The sequence below is a fragment of the Tursiops truncatus genome, chromosome 20, assembly GCF_011762595.2.
Source record: "Tursiops truncatus isolate mTurTru1 chromosome 20, mTurTru1.mat.Y, whole genome shotgun sequence".
NCBI classification, from domain to species: Eukaryota; Metazoa; Chordata; class Mammalia; order Artiodactyla; family Delphinidae; genus Tursiops; species Tursiops truncatus.
In genome coordinates this window covers 15,648,648-15,669,950 of record NC_047053.1, presented here as the reverse complement: position 1 = coordinate 15,669,950, position 21,303 = coordinate 15,648,648, and the positions used below count along the sequence as shown (strand labels likewise).

General features: G+C 51.3%; 2 protein-coding genes across 7 annotated transcripts in view; one reads left to right on the top strand and one right to left on the bottom strand.

Annotated features, from left to right (window-relative positions):
- Window positions 1-11,374, top strand: part of SUPT6H (SPT6 homolog, histone chaperone and transcription elongation factor) — a 31,061-nt gene extending 19,687 nt beyond the window's left edge. For all 4 annotated transcript variants that reach the window (XM_033846782.2, XM_033846783.2, XM_033846784.2 and 1 more), the window contains 14 exons: window positions 438-565; window positions 1,691-1,898; window positions 2,428-2,575; window positions 3,010-3,152; window positions 4,074-4,214; window positions 5,766-5,961; window positions 6,362-6,600; window positions 7,156-7,269; window positions 7,442-7,566; window positions 9,301-9,413; window positions 9,815-9,892; window positions 9,989-10,155; window positions 10,626-10,819; window positions 11,080-11,374. In XM_033846782.2, the coding sequence (XP_033702673.1) occupies window positions 438-565; window positions 1,691-1,898; window positions 2,428-2,575; window positions 3,010-3,152; window positions 4,074-4,214; window positions 5,766-5,961; window positions 6,362-6,600; window positions 7,156-7,269; window positions 7,442-7,566; window positions 9,301-9,413; window positions 9,815-9,892; window positions 9,989-10,155; window positions 10,626-10,819; window positions 11,080-11,266 (2,181 nt within the window). In that variant the 3' untranslated portion in view covers window positions 11,267-11,374. The remainder of the gene's footprint in view (window positions 1-437; window positions 566-1,690; window positions 1,899-2,427; window positions 2,576-3,009; window positions 3,153-4,073; window positions 4,215-5,765; window positions 5,962-6,361; window positions 6,601-7,155; window positions 7,270-7,441; window positions 7,567-9,300; window positions 9,414-9,814; window positions 9,893-9,988; window positions 10,156-10,625; window positions 10,820-11,079) is intronic.
- On the bottom strand, window positions 833-20,992 carry PROCA1 (protein interacting with cyclin A1). 3 transcript variants are annotated; one of them, XM_033846786.2, is made up of 6 exons: window positions 20,534-20,992; window positions 17,087-17,435; window positions 16,724-16,810; window positions 14,443-14,578; window positions 14,007-14,162; window positions 833-13,919 (listed from the first exon to the last, which is right to left on the bottom strand). In XM_033846786.2, exons 2-6 carry the CDS (start codon window positions 17,145-17,147, stop codon window positions 13,253-13,255), a joined length of 1,107 nt encoding a protein of 368 aa, XP_033702677.1. In that variant the 5' UTR covers window positions 17,148-17,435; window positions 20,534-20,992; the 3' UTR covers window positions 833-13,252. The 3 variants fall into 3 exon arrangements, with proteins under 3 accessions (XP_033702677.1, XP_033702676.1, XP_073653221.1); XM_033846785.2 differs by having other exon boundaries at window positions 17,087-17,411; XM_073797120.1 differs by lacking the exon at window positions 20,534-20,992 and adding an exon at window positions 19,842-20,527 and having other exon boundaries at window positions 17,087-17,411.
- Window positions 20,993-21,303: the final 311 nt, after the last annotated feature.

Sequence of the window (21,303 nt, the reverse complement as noted above, 5' to 3'; positions counted from 1 at the left end):
GGCATATGGGATCTTCCCAAACCAGGGCTCGAACCCGTGTTCCCTGCATTGGCAGGCAAATTCTTAACCACGGTGCCACCAGGGAAGCCCAGGATAGTGGGGGGTTTTTCCCTAGTGGAAAAAAAAGATTTCAATACAGAGGAGGGTATGTAGTGATCTTCAAGAGTATTTGTAATTTTTTTTTTCTTAATATGGGGTGGCTACTTGACTGTATCATTAACTTTGAAGCAATACGTTAGGTATGTAGTATCTTCGCTTGGCATAGTTTAGTCTTTTAACATAATTTTTTTAGTAGCAGTTAGTATGGTGTAGTGCTCAGTTAGATATCGGGGTGTGGCGGCAAAATTCCCATCATGGAGGGTTTCCCAGAGACCTGAAAGCAGGCTGGGAGGTGGGGCCTGCCTACTGCTCCAGCTTACTCCAGTCTGCTCTTCTAGATCCTGAAACAGAACAACACCAGGCTCGAGAGCCGGACCCAGCTGGTCACCATGTGCCACATGGGTCCCAAAGTCTTCATGAATTGCGCTGGCTTCCTCAAGATCGACACAGCCTCCCTGGGGGACAGGTGATGCCCTCTGCCTGGGTGGGCCAAGAGGAATTCTCTTGGGCTTTGCTTTGGGGATTCAGGGATTAGGGCTGTCAAAGGGCCACAAGCTGTTTAAATTAGGAAATGTTTTAAAGCAAAGGTGAGGAACCTTTATTTAGTCAAGAGCCTCTGACCTATGGAAAAGATCAGTTCAATTATGTGAAGCTTTTTTGTGAGAGAAACATAAAAAGAACCAACTTAGTTTATAAATTAAGGACAGAAAACATAAGACTTGGTTCAGTAAACACATACTTGTTCTGTTGTTAATGGTTTGTTGTGGCTAGATAAGGGTGGGAATAGAAGGGGCAGTGGAGAAGCAGTGTGGGGGTCTGAGGCATAAGGAAGGGGGAGAGAGATTTGGTATGTTTTGAGATGATGTTATTGAGAGAAAGTTCTATTCACTTGGACTTTGGACTTCACTATTGACCTCTTCCTCTCCAGAAGTTATCAACTCAGTCTTTGGAGGATCTTTTCCACGGGCACATAGCTCCTCATTCAGTAATGGAAATCAGTGGGGAAATAGGCTTCAAGTTCTAAAACTTCATTTTCCACCCAGCTTTGCTGTAACACTCCACGAATAACATAGGTCCATGTGAGTGCACGGGCAAGACCAGCCTGGGAAGGCTTTATGGGGGAAAGTAGCTGTCAGCAAATTCTCAAAGGTCTTCTTCCCCCTTCTTGTTTTATCTTATTATAAGACTTATATAAGTTCATGATATAAAATTCAACATATAGAAATATTATGCAGAAAGTGGAAGTCCCCCATAATCCCACCCCCCAGAGATAATTACCATAACAAGTTGATGTATACTACAACTTTTCTAAATTTAATTTTGCTATGCATTTACTAACTACCCATTTACTACAAAAATGGGATCATACGGTTCATAGTGTTTTGCAGTGCATTTTTCACGTATCAATATATTGTGGCCATCTTTCCATGTCAGCACACATAGATCTACCTCATTCTTTTTAATGGCTGTATAGTATTCCATTGTATGGAGGTACCCTAATTTATTTAACCAGTTCCCCATTGGTGGACATCTGGGTTGTTACTAGAAGCTTGTCGTTATATATCCTGCCCCTTTTCTGCCTTTCCTTCAGCACTGACTCATATATTGAAGTCCTTGATGGTTCCCGAGTTCACCCTGAGACCTATGAGTGGGCCAGGAAGATGGCAGTGGATGCTCTGGAATATGATGAATCAGCCGAGGATGCCAACCCTGCAGGGGCCCTTGAGGAGATCTTGGAAAACCCAGAGCGACTCAAGGACCTGGACTTGGATGCCTTTGCAGAAGAACTGGAGAGGCAGGTGGGTGACAGTGTAGAAGGCCTGGCACAGAAACTATCCCAAGTGGCCTAGTTGAGAGGAGACTTAGGCAGCAAGTCCTCAGAGAAGCCCTAATAGTGTTAGTGTAGGAGACCTGATCCTTCTCCCTCCCCATGCTGTACTGGGTTTCTCAAGGAAGTTTTCAGTCTGCTTATTAAGGAGCCGAGGACGTCTCGGAGACTGCTGTAGTCATTGTTGGGGGCACATTGCGAGGGAGCTGGGAGGGGGTGAGTAGCAGGATTTCCTTCTAGGCCCTCTTTCCTCCTTTCCAGTGGTGCGGTTTTGCATTTGTCTGTTTTACACATTGGGGTTCCGTGAGGCATTTTTATCAGAACAGTGTTCTGTGGCTAAGAAAAAGTTTGAAAACCTCCTTTAGTCCTTTAGTAAATGTTGGGGGGATAGAAGAGAAACCCTGACAGGAGCCAACTGGCCTACTTCATTCATTGAAACCCCTGATGGCTCAGTTGGGGAGCAGTTGCAAGGCTCTTCTTGACGGGGGCTTCTTCCCCAGGGCTATGGTGACAAACACATCACTCTGTATGACATCCGAGCAGAGCTGAGCTGTCGGTATAAGGACCTCCGGACAGCCTATCGCTCTCCCAACACAGAGGAAATCTTCAATATGTTAACCAAAGAAACACCAGAGACCTTCTACATTGGTAAATTCTGTGTCTGTTTTTTAGCTGGAGGAGGATACATAGGGGTGAGGGGATGCGTTTACTGTACACATTCATACCAAGCAACAGTTCCAGCAGAATGAGGCAGGTTTGTACTGTAGGTGGGAAAGACCAGGGAAACTTTTAAGAAGATTATAGCGCCCTGAGCTGGAAGTCAAAGCTGAGTTCAAGGTCAGATTATGCTTTTAACCTGCTGCTGTGGGGTCTTCATGGGGTCAGTCTTATGGCCTCATTTTCCTGTCATCAAATGAGGGGAAGATCTCCCTTTTTGAGGATGTGAAGGAAATCAGTGGAGATGCTCTAGGACAGAAGTTCTGTCATTAAACGGCTGGTGGGAAGGAGTTACCTCTCCCGTTCTCTTAGCCTGCTTCCTGTTCTCTTCTTCCCTTCCCTCTCCTCCTCTCCCCTTTCTCCAGGAAAGCTCATTATCTGCAACGTCACTGGCATCGCCCATAGGCGTCCACAGGGTGAGAGCTATGACCAGGCAATCCGCAACGATGAGACAGGGCTATGGCAGTGCCCCTTCTGTCAACAGGACAATTTCCCTGAACTAAGCGAGGTACGTGCTGCATTGTTACCATGGTAACTCTGAATTTCCTCTATTGAATGGTCTCAGTGCCCTAGAAAGGAACCAAGAATGGGGATAGTTTAGATGACACTTTACCAAGTGAATACACAAAGAAGGAAGAGGGCTGGAATGCATATAGGCCTAACATGAAGTCCCTCTGTATGCTAGTCAGAAATGATCTATGTGGTTTTTTCTGTTCTCGCTCAACCCTTAATCCTTGTTTCCCATTCTCTGAGGATGTAGCTCAACCAGAGTAGAGACAAGAGGATATATGCATTTCTCACATACAGTGTAGGCACTGTGTCCCTATGCTAGTTAGAAGGTATCTGTAAGGCTCCCTTCAATTTTTTCATTGTCCACACACATCTTAATTTTTCCCACATTCTTCTAGACATCATCTGCTTTTCTCATGGTTAGAACTCATAAAAGCCATCCTGAAAGCTTGTTCTGGATCCTCAAATGTTATTTAGGCAGACTGTAAAATAGACAGTTTCTTAACTTTACCCAATAAAAGAAGCTGGTGAGATTTGTCCAGGTTATAAAAGAGCCAAGGTGTGCCTGGTTCACTGAAATGAGTTGTTCTGAGGAGACTGACAGAGATATTTCACAGAGATGCCCACTAGGTCAGAACAGAATGGGAGGGAGGGGCTTCAGTTGTAGCTGGAGGGACATATAAATTAGATTAACATAAAAAATTGGTCTGATGGCCAGTGGTGCCAAACATGAGTTATGAGTCAAGGAACTTTGGGAATATTCAAATTCTGTGTTGCTGGGTGACTAAGTCGTTGTGTTCTCACATCATGATGCCAGTGTCAATGGTAAAATGAATTACAGCACTCCTGGCAGCTCTTTTCTGAATGTGTGATCTCCAGAATCTTAATGATCAAGCTCCTCTCCTGATGCCCTCTTTAGGTCTGGAACCACTTTGACAGTGGTTCATGCCCAGGCCAGGCCATCGGTGTCAAAACAAGGCTAGACAATGGTGTCACTGGCTTCATCCCCACCAAATTCCTCAGCGACAAAGTGGTAAAGCGGCCGGAGGAACGAGTGAAGGTAGGTGAATGACTGGGGTAAGGCCCCTGGTGCAGTTTTCAGCTGCCCAAATCAGGCTGGCTTTGGGCTGTCCCCACCAGCAGTTAGGCTCTGTTCCCAGTGGCTCCTGGTGGGGAGCATTTCAGGAGGATTTATAACCAGTTGAGTGAAGTCAGGGCGAGAACCGTCTGTCTGAATGAGGAGCAGCTTTTGTGCCCTGCCTTTGTGAAATTTCATCAAATTGCCGGCCCTTTGAGAGAGGGCTCTCTCTTCCTGCGTGGGAAGCTGTGGTTTAGTCCGGCGGGCAGGAAGCAGGGCCCAGCATTATATGCTGTGAAGCAGAAAGGCTAAGCTCCCTTTCTGTTCTAGTATTCTCTTGTCAGAGCTGCCATTTATTCTGCACACACTAGATACCAGCCCTTGACATTTACATATGTTGACTCAAATCTCACAGCCTGATGGGGAAGGAAATACTACCTTCTCTTTTCAGAGAAATTTGAGTGCCTTTTCCAGGATCAGCTGGTTTGTTAGTGATACAGCTGGTACCACATCTGCCAAATTCTCTGGTTCTAAGTGTTGTGAACCCCTGAGCCTATGGACTTAGGAAGGCTGGGGAAAGACATTCCGAATACAGGCATACCTGATTTTATTGACCTTTGCAGATACTGTTTGTTTGTTTGTTTGTTTTTGCAAATTTAAGGTTGGTAGTAACCCTGCATCAAGCAAGTCTATCAGTACCATTTTCCCAACAGCATTTGATCACTTCGTGTCTCTGTGTCACATTTATGTGTGGTAATTCTCACAGTATTTCAAACTTTTTCATTATATTTGTTAGGGTGATTTGTGACCAGTAGTCTTTGATGTTAGTCTTGCAAAAAGATTAGGACTCACTAAAGGCTCAGGTGATGGTTAACATTTTTAAGCAATAAAGTATTTTTTAACGAAGGTATATACATTTTTTAAAACATAATAGTGTTGCACCCTTAGTAGACTATAGTGTGAACATAACTTTTATATGTACCGGGAAACTAAAAAATTCTTGTGACTCACTTTATTGTGATATATGCTTTATTGCGGTGGTCTGGAACTGAGCCTGCAATATCTCCAAGGTATGCCTGTAAATGAAGCTAGGGAGATTTTCAGAAGGAGAGCCATGCAGATGACTGGGTTTTGTCACTCTTTAGACAGAAGGGCTCAAATCAGGGGTAAAGTACAGAAAATAGCTACTACTTTGCTTTCCCTCCAGAAAGGGCAGCCAGACTTGGATCACATCCTAGCAGCAATAATTAGGCAGCTTTATGAGAAAAAGGGAATATTACCAGTGACAGAATATGTCCCAGGAGGCTTCAGTTGGTTTTTCTGCCTAGAGTGGGAGGCATCAGTACAGAGCACAGACTATAGTCTGCAGACGAAACTGAACTCTGAACTCCTGCTAATCTGCCACTCAGTAGCTGGCTGGCTTTGGGCAGTCACTCCACCTTTCTGCCTGGACTTTGCTTTTCTCACATGTAAAATAGGGCATCGGGCTAGACCATCTTTGTCCCTTCCAGCTCAAATGTTCTGTGGATCTAGGTGGGAATGACTGTTCACTGCCGCATCATGAAGATTGACATCGAGAAGTTTAGTGCAGACCTGACCTGCCGCACCTCAGACCTCATGGATAGGAACAACGAGTGGAAACTGCCCAAGGACACCTACTATGACTTTGACGCTGAAGCAGCAGACCACAAGCAGGAAGAGGACATGAAACGGAAGCAGCAGCGGACCAGTGAGTGTGCCCATGACCATGCCTGTGCACCCCAAGTCCTGGCAGCTCTCCCTCTGCAGGATGCACTGCTGACTGCTCAGCTTCCCAGTGGGAGTGAGTGCTCAGCTCTGAGGTGCTGAGACCCAGAGGCATCATGAAAGGGAGCCATTGGCAGGGCTGGAAGCTGGGGTCTTCTTGGGTCACATTTTCTTTGCTAATGCACTGTGACTCTTAAAGCTTCATTCTCTCAGCACCCAGGGGCCCAGGTTAACATATTGTTCGTATCAGAGAATCCAGGCCCAGAGAGGGTGAAAGAGTCTCAGAATTCAGTAGTGGGTCAGAGATTAAGCCATGGCCTGTCCCATTGATGTTGGCTCCCAGTCCCATCACCTGATCTATACTTTTTTCCTGCTCTCTTCAGCATATATCAAGCGAGTGATTGCACACCCGTCCTTCCATAATATAAATTTTAAGCAAGCAGAAAAAATGATGGAGACCATGGACCAGGGTGACGTGATCATCCGACCGAGCAGCAAGGGTGAAAATCACCTGACAGTGACCTGGAAGGTCAGTGACGGCATATACCAGCACGTGGATGTGCGGGAAGAGGGCAAGGAAAATGCCTTCAGCCTGGGAGCCACCCTGTGGATCAACAGTGAGGTGAGAGGCAGCCCCTGCCTGCACTAGCATCCCCACTCCTGCTTCCAGAAACAAACCACTTTCACCTTAGTTACTGGTATGCATTGTATTTTAGCTACACAGAGCAACAAAACAGGAGGTTGGTTATGAAATGAGTAATTTGATATCAGTTTTGTATATTTTGCACTTCTTTCCCTGTTCTCCAGATTTTAAAATAGACTAGAGAACCGCTGGAGGAAGAGGAGAAAATACACATGCAAGCGCTTCGTGCACGACACACACACACCAAATTTCTTTGTCCTGTTTTCAGTGGAGAGAAATTTTATGAAGCCCCCTATTGTTCCCAAGCACTAAGGGAGAACTAAAGTTATGAATTAAAGGATTTTGTGCCTTGTAAGCTAATAAATCTGGGCATGACTCAGACAGATGGATAAATTGAGGGGACTTTGCAGCAGAGTGAGGCTGCAGCAGGGCTGGGAAGTTCCTCCCCTCCAGTGGGTTCTCTTCCAAGTGGATTTGATGAAAGGCTGAATCTCAGCTCTGGATATGACAGTCGGGGCCTTTTTCTTCCCACAGGAATTTGAAGACTTGGATGAGATTGTTGCCCGCTATGTTCAGCCTATGGCATCCTTTGCCCGGGACCTTCTGAACCACAAGTATTATCAGGACTGCAGTGGTGGGGACCGTAAGGTGAGCCCAGGGCCCTGCAAGGGATGACACCTCCCAGTCACTTACGGATGTATGGTTTCCCTTCAGTGTAGGGGATGCTCAGCTGGTGAAGGAGGTGTACATCATGTGTGAGCCAGACATTGTGTACCAAGCATGCTGCTATCCCAACCTCTCCCCCTCATTCTACCCCCAGAAATTAGAGGAGCTGCTCATCAAAACTAAGAAGGAGAAGCCCACCTTCATTCCCTATTTCATCTGTGCCTGCAAGGAACTGCCCGGCAAGTTCCTACTGGGATACCAGCCCCGGGGTAAACCCAGGTGAGCACTGGTGCTGAGAAGGTGCTGCCACTGGGGTCCACAGATAGGCTAGCAGGCCCCCAAACAGTACTATCTCTGGTTCTGCTTGACTGCCTTTCTCCTCTTATCTGTTCAGAGTGGAGGTGGAGGTTGGAGGTGGGGAAAGAGGGTGATGATTTAGAGGCAAAAGGCAGACTGAATAAGAAAGGTTCTTTAATCAACCCTGTGAAAAGGAGTTCCCTTCACCTCTTCTCCCTCCCAGAGAGTGATAGAAATTACCAGACACTCTCTCCACCTGACTGGCAAAGATGGGGGCCAACACACTGGTCACTCCTTCCACTCTCTGCTTCACCCTCACCAGGGCTTTTCAGCACACGGTGGCTCACTGTTGCTGTGGTGAGCCTGTGCTGAACGGGGATAGGTCAGGAAAGCATCTCTTCCAGTCACCAACCTGCTCCGCTCCCTTCTGTGTATGACTGACAGGCTGGCCTTCCTAGGTATTCCTCTATCCCAAAGGAGTCCCTCCTTTGTTCACCCTGCATCAGACAAAGTCTGATTTCCTTAGGCCTGCTTTCTTTGTGTCCCTTACCCAGACTGATAGCCATACTAGCCTTCTCTACTCCCCCATCCTCCCTTTGGTCCTTGGCCACAGCTTGTGCCTTTCTGCTCTTAGTCCTGTACTGCTCGCACATGATGCACAGTGTGGGCTCTATTAGGAGGGGCTCAGAGGCCAGAGGACAAGAAGCTCTAGACTCTGGACCCTGCACCATCGTGGGCATTTCTGGAATATTGTGCTTGTTTCTGAGAAGCCTTTTCTGACTCACCAGCATGCTTCCAGAAGATGGCAGCCAGGGCCATGTGGCGGTTGGAAACTATCCCATGAGCAACAGTTGAACAAACAGGGGACTTTAACCAGGAGCAGAGGCAACATGATAGCGTCCCTTGGAAAGGGGTACAAACTCCTTGTGGTGCAGAATGAACAGCAGTTGGGTAGAAGATCTAGGAAGCAGGTTTCAGCTTAATATGAGTCAGCACATTGCCGTACTTATTAGCGTTGACTGTTGGCTGTTGACAGCTGTCCTTTATTGAGCACAACCTGTTTTAAGTGTTGTGATAAGTGCTTTATGTGTTGTCTCATTTATTCCTCATACCCACGCTATAGGTTTAAGTGCTGTTATCCTCATTTTACAAATGAGGCCGAGATTCAGGTTTAGTAACTTGGTACAAAGCCATATAGGTGATGAGTGGCAGAGACAAAACTGGAACAAGGACTGGGTCTGAACCCAGAGCCCATCCTCTGATCCACTCTCTGCTCTGGCAAAGTGTTAAATAAGGGCAGACCAACCACCGTCAAGAAGCACTTCCAGATTCCGGCTCGTGGGGAGCTGTGCTTTGCTGCCCTGGGAGGCCCCTCCCAACCCTGACACTCTGTGATCTCAGTAACCCTCACCTGCAGTGTGCTGCCAACATACTGCAGCGCAGGACGGTGGCCCAGCCCCCAGCAAGGCTTCTTCCGGCAGCCTGAGCATAGCACACCAGGGGCTGCTGACTCCTGGCGTTGCCTGGACTCTGCTGTGCCCTCCTCACCTCACCCAGAGTGCAGCCTCCTTTTACAGGGTCAGGGACTGGCTCTTTTATCTCTCCTTTCCCCCAGCACCCAGTGTGGCTACTTCACATGGTGGAAATCTGCTCTGGCCGCTCTCTTACAGCTGGCCACAAGTGGTATCTGATGCACGTTTCCTCCCAAAATCCCAGGATAGAATATGTAACAGTGACTCCAGAAGGATTCCGGTACCGGGGCCAAATCTTCCCGACTGTGAATGGCCTTTTCAGATGGTTTAAGGATCATTATCAGGATCCTGTACCAGGTGAGTTCTACTCTCTCTGACTTGTGGAGTGTGGTTGAGGGACAGCTAAGTGCTGAGTCAAGATAATCACTAGCCTTCTACAGGAGGGGCTGGGGCCTAGGCTGTCATTGTAGTTCTCTTAATTCCTATTCCATCTTCCACTTTGCCTGTACAGCTTCCCTATTTTTTTTTAATTTATGTATTTATTTGGCCACACCACGTGGCTTGTGGGATATTAGTTCCCCGACCAGGGGTTGAACCCATGCCCTCAGCAGTGAGAGTGCAGAGTCCTAACCACTGGACTGCCAGGGAATCCCCCCAGCTTCCCTTCTTTCCACCCACCTCAGTACCTCTCCCAGCCCCCCAGTTGTAAAACCAGAAGTAGGTTTCTGGTGAGACATAATTTGGGCCATTTCTTACAGGCATCACCCCCAGTAGCAGCAGCAGGACCCGGACACCTGCCTCTATCAATGCTACCCCAGCCAATATCAACCTTGCAGGTAAGGAGCTCGTGCTGGGGACTGGGGGTAAGAGGGATGGAGCTAGAAGGACTGTCACCTCTAACATGCCCATCTCCCACCTCTGTGTGCTTACAGATCTGACACGGGCTGTGAACGCCCTGCCCCAGAACATGACCTCACAGGTGTTCAGTGCCATTGCTGCCGTGACAGGACAAGGCCAGAACCCTAATGCCACCCCGGCGCAGTGGGCCTCCAGCCAGTATGGCTATGGCGGCAGTGGAGGGGGCAGCAGCGCTTACCACGTACGTGGCTTGGGGAGGAGGCTCCCTGCAGAGGGTGGGGAAGGGTGAAAGGGAACGGTCATCCTTTACCAGCCTGTGTCCATAGACTGGCCTCTGCAGTGCCCACCATGAGGGCCTTCCTAAGGAGAGGATGCTACCACAGCATTAGGAACTGTCTCCAGCAGATGTTCCTTTTTCTCAGGCCCATTTAAGGGGAACGGGAATGAGAGAAGTTCTGACCTTTCCAGAGTCTTTTGGGATCTTTAGAATCCTCAAGCCTCTAGCAACCTCAAGTGGTCAAGGGTGCACTGTGTTGTTGTGCCAGGTCCCATCGTGTTGGCCTGCCTCTGCTGCTCAGAACCACACACTGCTCAGGAGAGGGTCAGCTGGAAGGCTCTGGATGGAGCCCAAATTTTCAGCTTGCCAGAAATTCACAGAAAAACCAAATAAGCACAAAACCCGTCCCGATTCAACTGTTCACCTTTCTCCAGGTGTTCCCGACGCCAGCCCAGCAGCCGGTGGCCACGCCACTAATGACCCCCAGCTACTCCTACACAACCCCAAGCCAGCCCATCACCACACCACAGTACCACCAGCTACAGGCCAGCACCACCCCTCAGTCTGCCCAGCCCCAGCCCCAGCCCCAGCCCTCCTCCAGCTCCCGGCAACGGCAGCAGCAGCCAAAGTAAGTATACAGATGGTGGCACAGAACAGGTTATTAGTAGAGGGAGGTGCTCTGGATCTTCTGACAGCCATGGCCCAGGTGATGTCCCCAGGAGGACTACTTTCTGGGAGAAGAGGGAAGAACACAGTGTGGCAGCAGGCCATGGCTGCTGTCCATAGAGGCGAGGTCCATTTCTGCAAGAATGAATGCTCACCAGTGATTGCTGGGAAGGCTTTCTTCTAGAGAGTCCCAGTCTCAAAGGCCCTTGTTCTCCCTCCCAGGTCCAACAGCCATGCAGCCATCGACTGGGGGAAGATGGCGGAACAGTGGCTGCAGGAGAAGGAGGCAGAAAGGCGGAAACAGAAGCAGCGGCTGACACCTCGGCCCTCCCCCAGCCCTATGATCGAAAGCACCCCCATGTCTATTGCTGGCGACGCCACCCCACTCCTGGACGAGATGGATCGGTAGGGGGCCTGCTCCTAGGACTCTGGTTACCTCTGAGGCTGGGAGAGGCCTGGCTGCCCATTGCCTCACTCCTTGCCCCTCCTTTTCTGTCCATAAAGTGGAGTGAATTGACGTTCTCTTTGGTGGTCAGCCTGGATGGGTGACAGTCTGGATGACCTTGCGCACTTGAGCTCAGTGTACGCTAGGCAACAATACTCCCACTCCAGGTCCTCACCGACCACCTGTCCTGGGACCAGGCTGGGAAGGGAGTGTGGCAGGGAGGAAGAAGAGGAAGAAGAAAATGAGAGTGGAACAGTTTTGTATTCTACTCCCTACAAGCCATTTTGAGCTTCTGCTCTCACCTGACTCTGGGCTGTGACGGAGCACCAGCTCAGCACGTGAGTCTCCCCCAGCTCTCGTGGGGAGATGAATGCTATTTATTCAGTTTGGGACAGGAGAGAGGAGGGAAGGTATTTCTGACCGATACCAACAGCTTGGGTGGCTATCAAAGCAGGATCACAAGGGACGTAGGGGAGCAGTGCTAACCTGCCCAGCCCCACCTGGCTGCCCCTACCCCCTGCTGCCACGCTTTCTGCCCGTCATTTGAATAAACAGTGTTTCTACAGAGCACTTGGCAAAGCCTCTCTCCAAGTCTCCAGCTCTTGAGGGGGAGCTTTCAAAGCAGTGTTTGGAGTTCTGAGGGCTCCCTTGACTCCCTCTTCCAGGCCATCAGAGAGGCAGGGACTTAGAGAGGAGCAGGTGGCTTCTGTACCATGTTGCCTAGGGTCACATCCCTGTTCCACTTCCCAGCCCTGTGACCTTGAGCGAGTTCCTGTTGTCTCTAAGCCAGCTTTCTTATCTGTAAAATGGAGATGATGATACCTAGCTCAGCAGGGCAGCTGTGAGGACTAAGAAAGAATGTGTGAAGTGCTAAGTCCAGTGCCTGGGACCTCATCAGGCCTCAGGAAATGTTAGCAGCTGCTATTACACTCACACACAGCCACCCCATCCACTGTGCCTTCTAGTCTTTTCTGGCACATGGGAGAAAGGCCACAAATCAATCTGGGTGTCTCCACTTGAACCCTGCACCTCTCTCTCCCCTTTTTGCCGGCTGGGCCTTGGTCTCTGACAGTACCTCCACGTGAGTCAAGTGTATCTCCCCCAGGATGGGCCCCCCACTCACCTGGTCCCACACACACACAGCCCTGACGAAGAGAGCTGACTAGTCGCTTCCCCCAGCCCCATTGCCTCTTTTGTTCTGGACTGATCTCCCTGTGTTTCTTCACTAGGGCTTCACCTCAGAGCTTTGCCTGTCAGCTCTGGGAAAGCAAAGCTTTCCCCCTTCCTTTCCTCTGCTTGGGGCTCAGCAGAGAAGTCAGAAAAGGCCACTGCTGCCCAAACTTGGAGAGCTTCCCGCCTTGCTTTCCTTCATTCAAGATCCCTTTGGCTGTTTGTTGGCAAGAGTTGGGGGAAGGGGCTGGCCTTCTGACAGGAATTCAGCACAAAAGGCCTAGAAGGGCCTAGCAGGAGCAGGGCCACACCAGCTGGGAAGGTTCATCATGTTCCTTTTGATGCCACCAGCACCTGCCCCAGGGCCACTTAGAGTAGGGAAAGGCCAGGCAAGGCAGCACAGAGTGGGTTAAAAGGTTCAATTTATTAGTGGTATCACTGCACACAATGCCTATCACCAAGTGGATTTTGCACAGACCTGTCTCCCAGTAGACAGGAAGCCGCCTTCCCACCCAGAGGTGCTCTTCTCCTGCCCTGGACCTAAGATGTTACAGAGAAACGGGCTGTGCCCCTTCCCTGCCCTCCCACCTGCCTTCTCTGGGCTTCCTCTTGAAAGACGGATTGCCCTTCAGAAACACCTGCAGCTCCTTAGCCCCTTGGCTCCAGTTATGCCCAGACGCTGCCCCCCCCCCCCCGAAATAGCCAGGTTGGAGGGAGAGAGAAGCAGGGGGTCAGCTACAGGTTTGATCGTATTTATTCTTCGCCCTGGTCGCCCTGGCCTCAACTGAGATTGGGGTTTGATGCTGGGGGATATTTCCTCATGTTGACCTTCTTGACTGGTGAGGTCTTCATCCTGGGCTTCATGGCCTGGACCCCGTTCTTCTCTCTCTTCCTGGGTGATAAAGACTCCACAATATCCTTACTGGAGGGTTCCTCCCGCCCAGGGTCATTGTAACTGTCCAGATCTCGCCAGCTGTCTGGGCTGGACTCTGACATCCTGGCCAACTCTCTTGGGCTTAACGATTGGCTTAAGTCTGAAGGTGATTCTGATTTAACTGGGCTTTTCTTCTTAGTCAACTTGCCCTTCTTGACTTTTTTCTTCACCTTTGCTTTTTCATCCGTCTCCTCCTCCTTGTCTTTCTCTTTTCCCTTTTTCTTCTTTATCTTCTTGATCATCTTATTGCCCTGGGACTTCCCTGTGGGGCTTTCGGAACGCCAGATGGTGATGGGAGTTGCTAAGTCAGGGGTACCTGTGACCATGCCCATACCTGTGTTGGTGAGGAGGGCAGGGGGCCCCACCTGGGTCGGGATGGGAGGCTTGCTTTCTTCCTCCTCCTCCTCCTCCTCCTCCTCCTCCTCCTTCTCTTCCTCTTCTTGGTTTAGGTCATCTGCCCCGCACTCACGGTGGATGGGATGGTGGATCACTGCCACAGAGACAGGCCTGTAGCTTTTGCACCCGGGGGAGAGGAGAACAGGGAAAGATGGTTGATGGAGTGTGGGGGCCAGTGACCCCCATCGGCCCGCCGGCACTCACCAGCCACACCAGAACCGCTCCACACACTCTCCCTCTGGGATGAGCTCAAAGCATGGGCACTGGATGATGTTGAAACAGGCCGAGTCCACATCTTGGGAGCAGGTTAGGTCCACATCTCCGGAACTGCTATATGTCTTCTCGGAGCAGTCCTTCAGCCTGCCACACAGGGGACTCAGGCTGGCTCCCCTGCCTCCACGACTCCCCAGGGGCCCAGAGCAAGAAGCCTGAGGGACAGCAGGCTTGCACTGGGTTCAGCCCAGTCTGCCAAAAGACCTCCCCGTGGCTCCTGGAACACAAGCCAGGTTTACAGAAGCTGGGGCCAGGCTGGCAGCACCAGGTCAGAGCTGAAGCAGGGAACCACAGTGAAAATTTTGGATCTGGCTCTACCCAGGAGTCTCTCCTGGGCTGTGGGTCTCCCAAGGAGGAGGGCCCTTACCTAGAATCACAGTCACAGTGGCTGATACAGTGCAGGTGCACGTCGTGGTGGCCATAGTCAGAGGTGAAGGGATGGATGATGTGCCCGGTGCACTTTCTGTGTTTCCAGCAGCACCTGTCAGTGTCCTTGAATTCACCTGACAGGGTAGGAGTCTGGGGTAAGAGTGGGTCGTACTGCGCAGCAGCAGCAACATACCTGGATCTCCCTTCCCACAGCTCAATATAAAGGCTTCACCAGGTTCACCTGCTGCCACCATCGTCCCTCCCTCCCCCAGAGCTGTTTCTTTTTTTTTTCTTTTTTTTTTTTTTTTTTGGCCGCACCATGCAGCTTGTGGGAGCTCAGTTCCCCCAACAAGGGATTGAACCTGGGCCCCGACAGTGAAAGTGCCAAGTCCTAACCATTGGACCGCCAGGATTCCCCCCACAGCTGCTTCTACTGCTGAGTAGTAACAACTCAGCCCAGCGCTCTCCTCTCCCCAGTCCACTGCGTGTGACTCTGCCTGCCCCTCGCAGACTCCCAGGACAGTGTCTCACCAAGTCCCCCTTGCTGTCCTGTGACACCTGCCTCTTCCCCTCCCCTGCCTTCTGTGGGAGCCTACCTTCCTTCCCAGGGCCCTCTGCTGACTCCTGCCTGCCCCTCACCCTGTGCTTGGAGTTGTCAGCTACCCCACTGCACAGAGTACCTGGGTAAGGGAGGGCCCTCTTGCCATGGCAGACGGGAGCACCACTTCAGAGTCCCCAGCAGTTAAACCTGGCGGCAGCAGCATCCTCAGTTCCTACGCCTGCCCCACACAGGCCCAGGAGGCCAGTGTCCGACCGCTCACAGCCTCTGAAGCCACTCCATCCCCAGGGCCTGCTGCAGCATGACAGCTCAAGCCTGGAGGGGAGCTAGGCCTGAGCCTCCAGTGCGTCATGTTCCTTGGCTGCTCCCGCTGACTCTTCCCTTTCCCTCCTTCTCTCTTCTCCCTCTGACACCTTTCTCACTCTCACTTCTCTCCCCTTTCCCAAGCTCACTCTTGATTCTTTCCCTTCTCTTTACTCATCAAGTTCCCATTCCCCATCCATTCTCTCTCCCCAGTCTTAGAGCCACAGACTCAAACAGTCCACCCCTTGTAGGCGACACAGATACCGTGTCCCAGGGCACAGGGGAGAAGCTGCTGGGGAGAGGCCTGGGGATTAGGGGAAAGGCCTGAAGAAAGGTTCCTACCTCTTTTGCTCAGCTGAATGCAAGCCCTGTGCACACACTGGTGTCTCCCAGCCTCCACCCTCACTGCCTCACCTCTGACCCTGCCTAAGGCCCCAGTCTACCAATGGCTCTCCCCTTGGGCCACCATCTAAAACAAGCCCAGGAAGTGATTCCCTGTGCCGAGAGGACAAGGCACCTTCCTGGAGGTTCCCCCTGAACTCCAGCTCCGCCCGCTCCCAGAGGAGGAAGGGGGCTCTGGAGAAAGGGGGCGGGCACTCCCAAGTTCCAGGCCAGCCCAGCTTGGGGTGCTATGGCTGGCTAACTCCCTCCAAACAGGCCAGGAGGACTGTGCCTTTATCCAGCCACTACAAGGGGTGGAACTGGGGCAAGACCTCATACTGGCCACCAGCTAGTAGCTAATCAGGCTGGGGGTGTGTTACTCCAAGTGGCCTTAAAGTTCTTGAGAGATGAGACAGCAGCTTGGTCTGAGCCTTCCCTACATTCTTCCTCCCCTTCCCTCCCCCGCCACCAGGCTCTGGGGGGCCTGGGTCCCCCATACACCCCAGATCCACTTAGTGGCCTCCCTTTCTGCTTCCTTTCCTCCCATGCCCTTTCTCCATCTCAGGGAAATAAGAGGCAGGGGGAGTAAGAGTCCTGCACCACCACCTCGGGCTTTCTCCAGCACGGCTGAACTGGAGCAAAGGGCAGCAGGGTGGCAACTGCTCTGAACTTGTAGTCAGGCCTGGGTCCAAGTCTAGCTGGGTGACCTAGGGCAAGTTACTTTACTTCTCTGAGCCTTCATTTCCTTACTCACAAAATGGGGATGACGGTAATACCTATTTTGCAGGGTTGTTGGGAGGACTCAGTTTACATGTGTCAAAGATATTGGTGCACCATACATAAAGTGCCATACAAAGGAAAGGGGTGATTGTGGCTTCCAGGAAGGGGTGGCCCTCTCTGTCTGGCACAAGGAGGGGTCTCAGGGTAGGGCAGCTGGGTGACCCCTTCAGGACCAAACACTTCCCTCCCTCCTGCCTACCACCAGGTGAGGGGTGGTGGGGACCCCTGGGGCCAGAGATCCCCCAGACAGACCCACCTTCAGAGGAGAAGGTAGATGCGTCAGTGCTGGACGCTACACCAGCCAGCAGATGTCCTCTCTCCCAGCTGGGTAACCTGTTTATATCTGAGAGAGTACAGAGAGGTAACAGCAGCCCCCCTCCCCATACCATTCATTCAAAAAACATTTCCTGAGAAGCTCCAGGTGCAGTCCCCAGAAGATGCAGAGATTAAAAGAACGACACAACAGTCCCTGCTGTCAAGGGGCTGGGGGAGGGCATGAGGAGGGGAGAGGCAGGAGAGGTCTGTGGAACAGTGCATGACAGTAGTGTGCGGCAGACACTGATAGGGAGGGAAATGGTGGGGACAAAGGCCTGTGGGAGGACAGAACAAGGACACCTACTGAGATGGGGATGGGGTGACCTTCTTGGAAGAAGCATAATAGGAGCTGAATCTGGAGTCATGAATAGGAGTGAGCCAGAGTCTAGGCAAGAAGGGACGGTTCCAGGAATTGTCCCAGGGTGTTCCCAAAGACAACTCCAACCGGCAGCAGCTCCATCAGCAACCACAGGGTAGACTCTGCCGCTTCCTTTTTCTGCCACTTAGCTTTGTCCTTTGGGGTACTGGAGCTGAATCCTGCTTAAGGAAGGTAGCTGACTGCTTGGGGACTTCAGCTGGGCTTTCAGTGGCACTCGGTCATCCTTCTACTGGTCCCTGGTGAGCTCCTTCTGTTTTCCACAGCACAGGAAGTACTCAAAATTAATGGAATGAATGAATGAAACTCCAAGCACTTTCCTGGAAACTCCTACCCTGCTTCTGTTCCTCTCAGCACAAAATTTCACCAGCATTATCTATGGCTGTCCCCACCCTCATCAACTTCCAGCCTGGGGAAGTGGCCCTCCTTCCTCCTGCCCAAGCACCTGAACTCTAGGTCCCAGCCAGAATTCTCGCCTTCTGCCTCTTTAGTGTTTGGGGTTTTTTTCCTCCCTACAGGTTATGAACATCTTCAAACAAAACACTCTATGAACTCTGTTTCTCACTCTGCCACTGCATATCCCACCCCTCTTCCTTTTCAATCCAAGTTTATTCACTCCCTCATTTAACGGATGTATTAGCTTTACTAGGCACCAGTGAAGGAAGCCTAGTCCCTACTTTAGTGAGCTCAGAGTCTCTACCTCTCTCTTCTACTCCAGCCACCTACAGCATGGCAGCCATCCCAGCCCCTCTAGCAGAATAGCCCAGGCAAAGGCCACCAGTGATCTAATAGCCAAACCCAGTGGCCTTCTTTTAGTCTCATCTCATTTGACCCTGTTGACCAATCTCTTTCTTCTGCAAACTGTTCCTTTGGCTCCCATGACAGACGCCTCTCATCTCTCTTCCTTCCCAGCTTTTTAGTTCTTTCCTAACTCCTTTGCTGTCCCCTGTTTCTCTGCTGTACCCCTTAAATTGGTGATTACCAAGGTTCTGTCTTTGGTCTCCTTCTCAGAAGAAGCTACAGGCTTGTCTTGGATAATGTTATCCACTTCCATGGTTTCAACATCCACTAATAAAATGACATAAATCTGGGTCTCCAATTCAGACTGCTTTCCTGAGCATGTAGCCAATGTCCTCTTGGACATTCCCAAAACATCAAACCAGCATGTCCCATATGAACCCACCATCTTCTCCCTACCCTTCATGAACCACCTCCTCTTGTATCTTCCATTTCAGAGAGCAACAGACACCTCAGCTAGAAATCTAGGGATCATTCCTTCCCTCACTTCTCACCAACCTGATGACCAAGTCTTGCCATGCCTACCTGCCCCCATATCTGCCTCTGTCTTGGTTTAGACCTTCATTATCTCTGACCAAGACAGCTGGAGTAACCTTCTGCCTGGCCTCCTTGACTTCTGTCTCACTACCCATATCCAGCCCTCACAATGCAGCCAAACCGGTTCAGCACATTCCTCCTCTTTAATAGCATTCCACTGCCTTCAGGATGAGGTAAGAACTCCTTATCAGGACAGAACTGGTTCCCAGGACCCAGGCCCTTGTTCTTCAGTTATAAGTTCCTCTTGTCCATCCATCCCTCTTCCCACCCCTCCCTTTTCCATTCCTTCTCTCCTGCCTCCCACTCCCCAGGAACACCTGCTCATCTTGGAAAGAACAATGCTATCCAAGTAGAATGGGTCACACTTCTCTTTTGCCCCTTTACCCTACGCCAATGTACTTCATGTGTTTATAGCAACTTGAGAAAAAGGCCTATATTTAATCCACCTCTGTATCTATAGATCCTGGAACATGGAAAGTGCTCAGTAAATGTTGGTTTATTGAATGAACACATGAGTAGAAGAGAATAAAGCCCCTACTGGAGCCACAAAGAAGCTATGGCATTGGAGATTCTGCTCAGGGTTCAAACCTGGGGACTTTTCTAGGGAAGGAGAATTGACCTTGGATGAGCATCTTCCTAATATCAGGCACTGTGCTGGGCTTTATTTCGGGGCGGGGGGGGTGCTTTTAAAATATGCCTTTGATTTTAAATCCTCACCAAAGCCCATTTTATGGATGGGGACAGAGACTTACAGTAAGTAACCTGTCCAAAGACACAAGTTAACAGATGACAGAGGTAGGATTCAAATCCTGTTTTCCTGGCTCCATAGTCTATGCTCTTTCAGCCTGTCTACTTATGGTCCTATCCAAAACCTGCCCTGCCAGCTATCACTTACCATTACGCCGGCTTTTCAACTCTAATATAGCCAATTCCTCACCCTCTGGTTTTACTCAGTCCTGACTCCACAGCCTCCCATATCCAGCCTGGACCCTAAGGTCAGGCCAGAGGAGTGCGAGCCAGAGTCAGGATTCAAACTCTGCTTGCTCTCTCCAGTCACCATGGAAGAGGCTTATATGCAGGGTCCACTGACTAACTCCCCTGACACCCCCAAGAAGCCCTGACAATTACAGTTCTGCCAAGGGGAGGGATTTAATAACTCTCCTCAGATCTTCAGTCGGAGTTTCCGACTGAAGCAGAGTCCAGAGCTCCTCAGCAGAAGTGATTGAAGTTGGACACAGGGGCGACTTCATAATGAATGAGAGTGATAGCTTAAAAGGAAGAGGGAGGCTTGTGGTCTCTTTCTCAGTAGGGCATTATTCTGGGCGCAGGGGCCTAACTCAAAACTCACAGGTGATGCTCATTTGTACAGAATCCTCCCAGTCTGGAGAGCTGAGGCGCTCCCCCCGACCTTGCGGCACAAGGGGTAGGGTTTCAGGTGGGGTACCCGGGCAGCAGAACTGGGGAAGGAGGGAGAGAGGGAGGAAGGAAGGGAGTAACCAAGGAAGGGAAGGAGGAAAGAGGACGGAGCAAGGCAGGGCAGCTCCCGTTTCCTTGGAAATGCCTCCCTGGCCCCGCCCACATCTGGAGGCGATTGTGATGTCACCCGTGGAACTTCCAGCCTTTTTCCTGCCCCAGAGTCAATGAAACCTCCCGCCCCAGCCCCGGCGACTAGTTGGCCGCTGGACCATGGGCTCCAGCCAAGCCCCGCACTTCTTGGGCAGCGGCTTGGGCCCCCGGTGCGGCACAGCAATGCCTTCCAGCCTTACAACCAGAGGCCTCAGCTCTGGCTTCAACCGGACCACCCCAACTGAACGCGCAGGCGGTTCTCTAGGTCCTCAGAACCCCAGTCCTCAATCATTGGTCCATGTCTCGACGTGAGCCCACCCCCAGATCCTAACTCCGCCCCAGCCAGTCCTTGACCCCGCCTCCTTCGTCGGGCTCTCTCAGGTTCCACATCCACCTTGGGTTCTCAAGCCAGCCCCCATGCCACGCCCCCAGCTGGAAGCCCTCCCCTAATCTGCTGCCACGTCCCCTCCTTACCGGTGCTGCTGTCGTCCCATCAGGTGGCATCGTCCTCAGTTTTTTCCTTAGTCCACCTTTCAGTCCTCAGTGTCGTCCTAACCGACATATCTCTCAGCCTAGTTCTTCGTCTCTACAAGACTCTTCCTCGCAGAAGTCCAACCCTGAACCTCAGCTTGGCCGAGTCCAACGTAAACCCCAATCTCAGCTTCGCCCCAGTCCAGCCCTTAACTCCGCCTCGTGCTTGCCCAGTCTCCCGCCTCCCTCCGCTCTAGGCTGCGTTGTCTTAGCCCAAGTCTGAGCTTCCGCTGCGCTCTTCATCCGGGTCCTCCCAGTTCATTCCGGGCCTCTCCCTATTTGTTCCACTTTAACCTTAGCACCTCCCCGTTATCTCAGGTCTAAACTTTAGCTCGGCCGCTGAGGCCCAGCCCTCAATCCCATCCCTAGTTCCTCTCCAGAACTGCTCCAGGTTTAGTCCTACCCCCAGACCCTAGCCCCGCCCCTAACCCCGTTCTTAGCCCCGCCCCAGCCATTCTCGCAAACTCCGGGCCCCTCCCAATCCTTCGGAACCCAGCAGCTGCCCTTAGCCCCGCCCCCAATCTACACTCGGGCCCCTGCCCGCTTGCCTAGGGAGCTACTCCCACTAAACTCCAACCAGCCATCCTGGCTCTTCCAAGGTCCCTCCTTCCCTGGCGGGAGGCCGGGCTCGCTCTCGCTCTCTCCCCGTCCGCAGGCCCCTCCACTGGAGCCCAGCTAATGAAGACGTGATGTCGGCTCGCAGCCCCCCCCGT